Source organism: Rhipicephalus microplus, chromosome 5 (genome assembly GCF_043290135.1).
Source record: "Rhipicephalus microplus isolate Deutch F79 chromosome 5, USDA_Rmic, whole genome shotgun sequence".
In the NCBI taxonomy this organism is placed as follows: Eukaryota; Metazoa; Arthropoda; class Arachnida; order Ixodida; family Ixodidae; genus Rhipicephalus; species Rhipicephalus microplus.
Window position 1 is genome coordinate 28,635,646 of NC_134704.1, and position 12,273 is coordinate 28,647,918.

Below are 12,273 nucleotides of genomic sequence, written 5' to 3' on the forward strand. Positions count from 1 at the left end.
TAGTAGCCTAATAGTTCATTACGGCAGTGAGGTAGGCACAATTCATGATACCCTGGCCTCCCACTTTGCCTAATCTACTGAGGAGTGAAAAGATATTGTTGTATAAGCGAGCTGCGCCGTCAGTGAAATTAACATTACTACCTGCAAAACTCGCAATGATAAGGCTGGAATTTCCACAAAACAAATATTCGTGAAATAAATAAGCTGAAAGATTACCACGCATACGCAAAGCGTACTCTTTCACCGCTTTGTCAAGGATTGCTACCTGCTTATAAAATATAAAGCGCACCAATATTGTCTCTCCTAATATGTTTACACATCAACGTTCTCTTAGAGTATATGTAAAATTACGAAAGGGGAGGGGGGCTTGGGTCAAATTTCAATTAATGCAACGGTGTTTTGAGTCTATCCCTCAATACACAGCTACAGCTTCCCAAACTGCCCCCTTCCCCGTAAAATGGGAAACCTTTGCGTCTGAAGCACACAGGACAAATAATGCCCAGCTTATATATCCGGCCCCGTGCACGTAGAAGACCATTTTTGAGCACGTTAAATGCACTTTATTATGTGCCACGCCTGCAACTTCCATGCAGAAAATTCTGAAGTAAACAACCAAAATTAAAACTTGTACTTGTAAAAATATATAATGGCCAGGCCATTGTATCTGATGGCAAACATTGAAATATGAACAATATATTGGTACATTTGCTTCTCTAGAGCAGAGGAAGACCGAGTACAGGAAAGAAAATGTGCGCAATAACACTGTACACATACACAAAAAACAATGCAGGAAGTTTTGAGTACAAAGACATGTACTTCGAAGGTTAATTATTGAACAAACATTTACAGTGGACAAAACAAAAAACATGAATAATATGTTTGGGCAACAGATGCAACATATCGGCTTCCAAAAATTGTTAAAAATACAGAGCAAACAGAGGCAACAGCAACTTGTCCCCTGTAACAGTACTGATTGTTGGCCCAGTTGGTACTTGCTTAATGACATGCTTTGGCCGCAAATAACACAAGCAAGTAAACAAACACACAAGGACAAGTGTTTGTTCTTGTGTGTTTCTTTAATTGTGTTTGCATTATTTGCGGCCAACATTTCATTAAACTAGTCCCCTGTTATACTGCCCAACAAGTGCGCCTAGGACCTCTTTTACCTTCGCAGACTAACAGCAAAGGAGTGGTCATGTCCAATGAAGCCATAGCGCTTAGAAGACTGGGACCAAGCAAGAGGACAAGACATGCGCTCCATAACTCAACAGGAATGCTGTTTTCCTATGATGCTGACTCCTACAAATACACTTCACTACAAGTTTGTCTTTGTCCCATAATTAACATCACCAGGAAGCAACAACTCGGAACACAAGCTGGAAGTGAAGAACTCGCCCTGCTCAGCCGTACCCACACAAAACAACCGGGAGCTTACCCGCCAGGCCAACTGACTCAAGGCACTAACTTCAGGTCACGTCGCATTTTCTGCACCTCGAGGAGGAGCATACGCCGCTTTATTACCTCTGTTTTCCTTTGCTCCATAAAGTACTTCTTGTGTTCATTGAGCATGTCAGCCTCGGCTGCTGCTTTGCGTTTCTCCTCAATGTGAAAGGCAGCCATAGCCGCCGCTCGTCGAGTCTCCTCTTCTGATCGTATCCTCTCCTGCACCAGAAACATTGTCTCAGCCATGGCTTTCTTCTTTTCCTCCTCATACTTTTTCAGTGCTTCTGTGAGAAGCAGCGTCTCAGCTAGAGCTTTACGCTGTTCTGCTTCCGCTTTCAACTGCTCAGCCAAGAGTTTCCTTTTCGTTGCTGCCAAGATGTCAAGCTCCAACCTCGTCTTCTTTTCTACCAGGCCTGGCATACCTGTTGTGAAGAAGTACCTCCTTGAAGTCTTCGTACGGACATCCGTGTTTCGCCCAATGCTATTGCTCCGAGATTCAGTGCAAGCATTGTCTTGTGAATTCATGGCGGGGGAAATGTCTGGCTCCGAAAGTATTTGTTCTATCTGCTGCACCTCAGCAGTAGGTTCGGATGCAGGACCAAATGGCTGATCAACAGAGGGTATCGCGTGGACTGTGGGAGCCGTAGGTTGCGGATCTACACTCTCACAATAACTGTTTACAGGTGCCCCGTGCACCTCATCACAATGAGCTTCATCTGTTTCTACTTCCTTCTTCACCAGCACTGTGTCAGCCACCACTGTATTGTTGAGTTCCGCAGATGCTGAAGCTCCAAGAGGCTGCATGATGGCTGTACCTGTGCTACCACAACTGGGCTCCTGCATCGTTGGCACAATGTACTCATCATTGCTGTGCTGACTTGGGCTGCAAAAATAATGGCATCGAAACACATAAATGGACAACAGAATCACAACCATACATTCAAACAAGCTAAATGAACAACTGAAAGATGGAGATAATGAATCAATTTTTTGCTGAGTATTACACTCATTGTGTCACCAGGAATCAACAGTGACTTAGAGGTATTTAAGAACTAGAAGAATGACATCTGAGCTGTAAAAGTCTCTTCACCTAAATGTTTGTGCTGGGAGGAGGATTCGTTTGTTTATCCACTATTGATAATTGATTGCACACTTAACTTAGATTTGACACTGAGAAGTTCATGCCCTTTCTTTGGCATCCATATAGTGAGATTCAAACATCTTTGTTGTCCTCTCTGTCTGTTTGATTACCAAAGTTAGTGAAAAAACTTTGACAGACCAATTATTCTAGCATAATCATGAAGACTCAAAGTGAATCCTTCCTACAGATTTGTATATACCCATGCAAAATGACAATGTCATTTCAGGTACAATGAACCCAATCAATTACATATTTTGCAGCTAATCAAAAAACACTAATGCTGCATAGAATTGCTTGAAATATTAATTAAAAATTTTTGTGATGTTTCTGGAGTAAGTATTAGCTATTTGTGTCAAGAGGAAATCTAAACGCTACTTGCCTCTGGATAACTTGACTGCTAGACACATAACTTCCAGCATCTGCAAAATAATAATAATAATACTAATAATAATAATAATAATAATAATAATAATAATAATAATAATAATAATAATAACATAAATAAATCTGCATTATGTAGTATAGACGCAACACCACAGTAACTGTGAAATTTTTAGAATCCACTGAACCACACTTGAGAAATTGAAATGTGATGACACTGTCAGGATTGGCCAGCATTGATTACGCTGTCCCTTTCACATTACAAATGGCGTAAAAGTCCTTGTACACTAACATATTAGCCTGGCCTACCCACAGAGTGATCCACACCATAGTTTGCGTTCCAGAGTTGGCGTTCCCATTCCCGCCATAGCTACATTCAGTATCTATGTTGCTGGGTGACTATGTGTGCTTCTGAATAGATGTTGGTCACATTGGTCCCTTGATGTACTAACATGATAAGGCCAATTAAATTGTGCATCTCTGTCAGAGCCCGCTCACCCATGCGAAGGCCAGTGAATGTGTTTTATTACCTTCGCGCGTTTCGTTACAAAATAAACGCGCAAAGTAGATAAAATATTTTGAGCAATTTTAGCAGTGGCTTTTCGCGAACGAACTCCGTGCAGTCGATTCTCGGACGCCGTCTGCATTTCTGAGGCGAAGAGCAAGGTCTATCACAATAAAATGGAAGGCGATCGGTAGGATATATACGTCCAGACTGGCCATCTGACGCAAATGCTCACCTGCCGAATTTTCTGCTCCAGACGAGTTCTCCGAGTCATCACCGCGACCACCAGCAAAGTCTTCGGCTCTCGTTTGCTGCTTGAGCAGAGAATCCATGACGTTGTAGTATTTCCAAGAAGACGTTTGGCCTGGGCGCAAGTTCCGTCGTTCCTGGCAATGAGAACACGATCATAAGCAAGGTGTTTTTTCTTTTTGCGAATAACCATTAGACAATGGCAATATCAGTAGTGTGGAAAACGAAGCGCGCAATAAAATTCCATTAACACATACCTAACGCAGGTGGGCGCACCCGCGGGGAGTCAGTCGATCCGACCCGCCCCAACTCGTTCGATTCGACCTGAATGCGTTTACGTGAACCGAACAAGCGAACTCCAATGCGACTTTTTAAGTCGACTTAACTCACTTATTTGACGAACGCGCAACAGCTACTTAGTGGTTGTCATCTCATGAAACACGGTCTCACGGTTGCGTGGAACCCGTCCAGACGTTAACGGGAGCTTGTCGCGCCCGAAAACCGAGGTGAATGCGACTTACATGATTATAGCGCGACTTCAAGTTTTTCCAGTGGCATCGGATCTGTTGCCACGACCAGTCGTAGCCCAGCGGCGACAAGAGTTCCTCAATCGCCATAAACGTTTGTTGATTGCGCTGTCGTTTTGAGTTTAACACGTGTACGACGTCAAGTTCTCTGATGAGATTTAGAACTTTTAGCGTAGCTTGATCAGTCCAAAGAAAGCGGCCGCTACGGTCAGTCATGGCGGACGCCATCTTGTTTGTTTTTTGTGGTTTTTGTTTAGTTTCAAAAAAACAGCACCGCCAGGCGGCGTGGCAGTAGCAAGCGATGATTTCTTCCTCCATGATCACGGAGGAAGGAAAGGTGTGTCCATGATATTGACAATGTCCTTATCATGTCCATATCATGGAGAATGTCCATGTCATGGAGGAAAGAAAAAACTGTTTTTCCTTCCTCTATAATATGGACAGCTTTTAAACAACAGGTAAATGCACTGACGTATTACTGCTTTTGCGCAACATTACGTTACTTTTACGCTCCATATATTTTTTTACCACGACTTTGACGTGATACGACTTCGGATAGGCAGCCAACTTCCAAGAGTTCTATTATCAAGAACATTGCACTTTACAACAATGACGAGCGGTTGGGTTCACAGGGACAGAAATTGCTTTCGAATGTCGTGCTTTCGCTTTTTTGTTTAATAGCACAATGCTTAATGTGGGGCGGGTTCGCGCAGATAAAAGTATAATGTAGTAGATTAACCAATGCTACCACCGATTGCGTCCCACTTCATGGATTCAACGTTATCATTATTGTTATCTGACATTATAATGTATTATTACTTGAACCTTCAGCTGCCATACGTGGTAGACACTTATGAGTGGCTTACACCAGATCATTGAAGAACAATAATGGCTTGAACTGTGAACTTAGGAGATATACCGACGACATTTACTTGCATGTTTTATACACGCCAGAACAGTATGAAGGATTGTAGTCCGTGGTTGGAGATGTGGGGTATGGTTTAACATTTGTAGCAGCTGTAAACTGCCATCTATATTGTGTCTAACAAAGAAAATGAACCCTTTCTTAGTATATTTGGTGTCATAATTAAGAAAAGAATTTTAGCCAGAAATGCTCCACTGCAGCGTTAGAAGACAGAATAGTGAACACTGGCGCAGTTGCCGCAAGCAGCACTTGAAATGTGCAGAAAAACGCATGATGGACAGCGAAATTAAACATGGTGCAGTTGTACAAACACTGCACACGAGAAAGTCAAACTTTCACCTTCCATACCCCTTAAACATTTCTGGCTGTGCCCCCTTTTTTTAAATATATCGATGTGCGCATGTGCGTATATTACACACAAAGAATGACATATTCACAGTGGATGTGGGGACGTATATTTCACTCTCCGACCAGAAACTTTTGAATATGCCCACGATACCAGCCGATCATGCGAAGACTCGCAAGTAATCGCGTTTGACCACGAAGACAAAAAAAAAATGACGCACAGTGAAATCAGCCACTACAGTATGTATTATCATAAAAATTCACAAGAAAAATGTATGCGCACAATTCTTCCGCTGCAAACAGCTAAAGTCCAAGCCATATGGACTGGAGCGTACTCGTTAGAAGGGCACCTCCACTTCCTTGTTCAACGACGCACGCGTTAACTATCTTCCGACACACACAAGATCAAAAGGGTCATTCAGCCAATTTCATCACACAGTCAGGGAACGTCAGTGCCCTGATCGCGCTTGATCTTCCTGATGTCGAGATGCAAACGGCATCTCTTGAGGGCCTCCATCTTCTGCTGCTCGACGAACAACTTCTTGTGCTCCTGGAGCATTTCCGTTTTGGCAATCGCCTGGCGATGCTCCTCGACGTGGAAGTCGGCAATGGCGGCAATCTTGAGCTTCTCCTCCACGCGCAGACTGGCCAGGGCCTTAGACCGCTTTGTTTCCTGTCGGTAGAACTCGGCCTCGGCGTCAGCCCGCCGTTCCTCAGCCTCTAGTTTGCGCTTGGTGGCCAGGAAGACCTCAAAGTCGAACTTCGTCTTGACGTCGTTCAGTGACGCGGCGCCGTCCGCAGGGAAACTCTCGCTACTTGTCTTTCCTGAGGCCGTCGAGTCAGTCTTGCCGTCCAACGGCTGTCTCACTGGTCGGTCTCCGTGCCGCTCCCAGAAGAACGACGGTGCACTCCCTTCTGCGGCGGCAGTGGGTAGCGCGTCATTTGCGTCGACCTCGCTAATCACGTCGTCAAATTCCTCGACGACGACGTCGTCAACGTCGAAAACTCCACCTTGACCGCTACCCCGATGCGCGGCTCCGTAGACAGTGAGCGAGCATCGCTCAGGACTATCATGGAGGCTCCACAGGAGACCGTGGCAGCGGGCATTTGCACCACCGCCGCGCTGGCCGATATCGACAACTGCGATGTGGGCACGATGTGTCCGTCCTGGCTGTTTAAGTCCGCTGAAAAAAAAATGGCGCGCGAAATAAGGTCTAGAAAAAAGGCCGGCACACCCTAAAATTGGCAACATTTCCAAAAATTAACATTTCTACTCCTTAAAGCGAAATATGAGCAGCTGTATGGTATCAGTATAGCACGTATCGATAAGTCCTTACTGCAGGACCACATGCGTCGTTTGCGCACAGAAGAAGACTAAACAGCTAAAATTGGTCAGTGTTCTGACCTAAGAGTGTTTAGTAAGCTTTTGCTGAAGTACAAGTCAGAAGCGCCGCATGTCTCCATGCGCGCACGTCCTGAACGACGGACAGCTATAGCCCGAGAATCCAGAAGGGTTCGAACCGTTGGTTTTATTCGACCCGATGCTCAGTGATGCATTTTAGCTCTGTAGAATGAGTGCGTAAAGGTTTTCCTTTTTTACATAAGTTGTACTTTGGCCACTGGCGAAGTGACCGTGGCCTGAAGACATTTTTTATCATTGTCTGGTGGATAACTAATGAATGACGGCAAGGCGATGGCCGATTCTATGTCAGGTATTTCCGAGAGGTGCTCACCTCTGCACATGATCTGAAAAGGGCCCGGCGCTGCTTCTGGCTCCCGCTTGGCTTGTTACGCCATCTGCAAGAAGGATGACGCAGTGGTTCATCATAAACATACAGGACGTCACGCCACGAAAATACAGCAGCGGTGCCGTCAAATTTGATGCGTGGGAACCACTGGCGTAGATGAGAGATGGGGTCCGCACCTCTCCTCAAACTCTTTTTTTTTTTTCAATTTTGCTTGTCTGTCTATACACGCACACATACAAACGCATATACAAACATACATACGGTATAACCACCCACATCTCCCCTCCCTCGCCCCACCCCCAAAAAAATTCTGGCTACGCCTGAGGTGTGTGTGTTGTGGAGGTGCTGTGTGTAATATTATCATGTGTACCATATTCACAGCAGCTCAACATGGCGTCAAATGTGGCACTCTACCTTCTGGCGTCGAATTACTTAGAAGACAATACATTTGCCAAGGAATCGCTCAAAGCCTCGCCGCGGTGGTCTAGTGGCTAAGGTACTCGGCTGCTGACCCGCAGGTCACGGGTTCGAATCCCAACTGCGGCGGCTGCATTTCCGATGGAGGCGGAAATGCTGTAGGCCCGTGTGCTCAGATTTGAGTGCACGTTAAAGAACCCCAGGTGGTCTAAATTTCCGGAGCCCTCCACTACGGCGTCTCTCATAATCATATGGTGGTTTTGGGACGTTAAACCCCACATATCAATCAATCATCAAGGAATCGCTCAAATGCACGAACACTTCTGATGCGTTTCTGAAACACTACTAAAGAAGGTGTACTTGTGGTCGTCTCCTTGACTTTCGTACATAACTGCTTCTTTGCACACATCCGTTGTCACGTCTTACCAATCATTCAATCATGAATCATGCTTTAGTATACCAAACAGTAATATTATCATGTGTACCATATTCACAGCAACTCAGCATGGTGTCAAATGTGGCACTCTACCTCCTGGCGTCGAATTACTTAGAAGACAATACATTTGCCAAGGAATCGCTCAAATGCACGAACACTTCTGATGCGTTTCTGAAACGCTTCTAAAAAGGTGTACTTGTGGTCGTCTCCTTGACTTTCGTACATAACTGCTTCTTTGCACACATCCGTTGTCACGTCTTACCAATTATTCAATCATGAATCGTGCTTTAGTATACCAAACAGATGCCACTGAATGTATATTTTCGCAGAAGTAACGTGCAAGGCACCGCATCAACACCATGTTTGAGGCTTGTGAAACACTGAGCGGAATGCGTTCCGTATTTCCTAAAGTCTTTCTGTATATAACTTCGGAGCAATAAATTAACTGTTTTATATAGCTTTGTTCGGCACTGAATTTCTGCATAAGCTACGACATCTTCAAGCTTTGCCGTTTCAAGTGTGACGGCTGTGTTAAGCCGATTTCGTGGTTCCCCACCCTGGAGGATCGCTCAGTGGAATCGTCCGCAAGCCTCAAAGACGTACCCAACCGTGGACGTGTTTTCAAGGCACCGCCACGTCGGAGGGGAGTAGGGCCCCCCCCCCCCCCCCCAAAAAAAAAAAAAGGAAAATCAGAGGAAAGGATCGACGGCGGCTTGCTTGGATCTCACGGGAGTGGTGCACCCTCTTCGATGCCCGAGAATCTGAAGGCCACGCTTGCCTTTGATTGTGTTCAATTGTGAACGGAGTGGAAGTACACTCCGGCAACGCCTGTGTGCACCAGCCACGGCGCCAGCAAAAAACAAAGATTTCTGCAAGTACGCACATTATCATTGAAGCCATAAAAGACATTCGTTGAGACCGCATTCATATCTACAGATCTTGCATGCAAGAATGCCGTTGTTTTGGGGCCACGGATAACCCGCTGGCCCGGTATAGCGGTACCGTTATCCATGTGGTCAGCAAGTCGCTATTTAAATCTCCAACACCTGTATGAACTTTTAAAAGTTTTTTTCAAGGCTTCGTGCGCACTACGACAGTGGTAAACCGGCACTGCTAAAACACTTTTTATGTGTTCGCGTTCGTGTATGAACTGGTGGGAACACAAGACAAGAAACAGCGAAGATAAAAAAACTTTTAAAAGTTCATACAGGTATTGGAGATTGAAATAGCGACTTGCTGACCACATGGATAACGGTACCGCTATACCGGGCCAGTGGGTTATCCGTGGCCCCAAAACAACGGCAATCCGTTGGCAGCGCGGCAACACGGAAGGATAGCGGGGTTCTGCCGCTCCGGGTAGCTGACGTCGCCGCAGTTCAGAGACTACAAAAGCGGGCCGATGCCGAGCGTCCTTGGGCGCCCATCGAACGACCTCGAAGGTGGAGCAGCTTCCGCGACTTCGGCCTTGGGACGCTCTTCCCGTTCCGAGACAGCAACACGCCGTCAACAAACTTGGTGCCCCGGAAACGGGACAACACAGTGCTCCGGTTTCAAACCCCGTGTTAACCCGTTTGGTCCCGCGAAAACTTCAGCTTATGAACGGTTAGTGGACGGGGTATGTGTAACTGACACATTCAGCGACACACTCAGACACGGGGACAGAGTATTCCTGCATACATCGCGAGGTGCGTGCTAAATATCACATCCACCCACGCGGAAACTGGGTCGAGCACGAGGCGAAAAGGGTTTATAGCTTGCGTACCTCAAGCGGATTAACCCCTTACGCTGCTCAGACCCCTTTGGGAACCGTCTCAATCCTTTCGAAAAGTTTAAGTCGAGAGTTCGAACCCTTTCGTGGCACGCGAAGCCGGGTCAAGGTTCAACCCTTTTTCGTGCACGTGGGGTTATCAAAACGAATTGGGAGCAACCCTTTAAAGAATGCCCGAGTTTATGGGGTGGAACACTTGGAACCCTTTCGTTTCCAAAAGGGTTGAACCCGTTAGACACGAGCTTAACCCTACACTTGGCCTGAAAACATCCAAGATGACGTTCCGCGGCTCCTCAAAGGGTTCCACCCGTCCGCCCCGCACCAGTCGGCGTTCGTCTACGCGACCTTGTGATCGGAGAAGGGACCCGATGGTCCTTGGACGAATCTAACAGCCTTGGATCGAAGACTCCCCGGCACCCAAGTCAGCCTTGAAGGGGTCCCGTCGCCTTGAGGGGCCCCACGGCTTCGCAGCCCCATCCCGCATCATCGGCTGGCCTTGGGCCTTCCCGAATGTGCACCCCTTCTTGCAGAGAGGAGGATGAAGTTGAGAAAGTGATAGGGCGCAATCACAAACTGTGTGTGTTCTGAGGGGTGCAGAAGGAGCGTGATGTTTCGCACACTCCTCATATGTATAGTATCAACTGCATAAGCGGCGAAATCCTCCTTTGCGCAAGACCGCAGCGTCACTACTTTCTGCGAATGTGCACCTGAGCGTGAATGAGTAAGGGCTGACATAGTGGTTTTGTTACTGCGGTACAGAAAGAGGGGTGCGAAATGAGAGTATACTATAGTGCTTACGTGCCTCGTGAAGCGCGAAACACGAAGTCGTATCGCGACGATAGTTGTAGCGCCAGAACAGAACGACGACAAAGAGACAAGAAGGACACGTTGGCTCTTTGTCGTCGTTCTGTTCTCGCGCTATAACTATCGTCATGTCATACCAACTAGCCCAAGCTGCCACACTTCTAAGTCGTATCGCGAGTTTAAGATGGGTCATACGGGCTTTTTCTTTGTCACTCTGTAGCTTTATAGATAACATTTTAAACGAGCCCACGTTTGTCTGCGGCACGGTTTCAATACCTTTATATTGCTTCACATTGTGCATGTTTTCTGCGGTTTGGACCACGGTGCCTAATCGAGCCTGATCGGGGTGAAATGTTTTGACGATTCACTTTATTCTGAAACGTGAATGAAGGAACCAATCGCAATCGAGAATTGCGGTCCTTATAGGTCTAGGCTATGATAGAAACCACACTGTGCGCCATTCGAACGCATTCAGCCACGCTGCGAGGGGCAGCTTGGATGATACATAAAAAAAATTGAAAAGAGTCTTCAGCGTTTACTAATCATTGATAGCGCATCAATAACCGTGCCACAGAAAAAAGAAACGGAAATAATATATGCAATCGAAGCGATGTGCACACACTGCATATGAGTATACACTGTTTGATAAGCGGGACTTCCGTAGTTGATTAGACAATAAAAAATAAGCAACACTATATTACTGACCGCTAAGCGGGCTTCGGCGACGCTCAGCACGTGGACCATTCAAAGGAAGAAACAACAATTTTCTCCATGGCACGGCATCGGGCGCAAGGCGGCGCCTTTTCAATACTGCCGTTGAAAGGAAATTTTGATGGAACACGTTCTGATTGAATGCGGCGATATCCACTCAGGTATACGTGTGGGTACAAGCCTACATGAGGCTTTGGGTTCCAGGGACAAACATGGAAAGCTGAACACGCCCGCAATATAAGCAAGTAAGAGAAGGTTAGAGTATTGGTGGCAGAAAAGTTGAGATAAAGGACAGAAATAGTGGGAAAATGAGGCCACTTTGCTTCAAGAGGCAAAGATGGAACATAACTTTTTTTTTGTTATAATAAGATCGACTTATTCGAAGTAGATAAGACATTAGGCCAACATAAAAAGAAAGATTTCATTTTTTTTTTGTGAGCCTGGTGGCACACATGTCACCGCCTCGTTATAAAGGGGACGCTTATAGCATTCATCCATCCATCGTGGAAGAAACATGCTCATTTTCGGCAAACGAACACTGCTGCCGACGCCTGTTGCGCCACCGGCAGGCGCGCTGGAGCCCACTTACAGGTATTGATTGATATGTGAGGTTTAACGTCCCAAACCCACCATATGATTATGAGAGACGCCGTAGTGGAGGGCTCCGGAAATTTAGACCACCTGGGGTTGCCCACTTACAGATATACAGTTGCCGCATATGCTAACTAATTGTAGCATATACAATAACTCTACCAAAGGTAGCACACACAGGTAGCATGCACAGTAACTATATCACGAGTATTTTATTCCGGGGCTTTACTCACAGGCACTCAATCACATTATAGTCGAAATGAAGTCCAGGGTTGGAAGGAA

General features: G+C 46.1%; 1 protein-coding gene across 1 annotated transcript; it reads right to left on the reverse strand.

The window, feature by feature from the left end:
• Nucleotides 1-537: 537 nt before the first annotated feature.
• Nucleotides 538-4,481, reverse strand: LOC119173951 (uncharacterized). The gene is made up of 4 exons (XM_037424732.2): nt 4,241-4,481; nt 3,706-3,856; nt 2,964-3,003; nt 538-2,326 (listed from the first exon to the last, which is right to left on the reverse strand). The coding sequence occupies exons 1-4, from the start codon at nt 4,472-4,474 to the stop codon at nt 1,453-1,455; spliced, it is 1,299 nt and encodes a 432-aa protein (XP_037280629.2). The 5' UTR covers nt 4,475-4,481; the 3' UTR covers nt 538-1,452.
• Between the last annotated feature and the right edge of the window lie 7,792 nt (nt 4,482-12,273).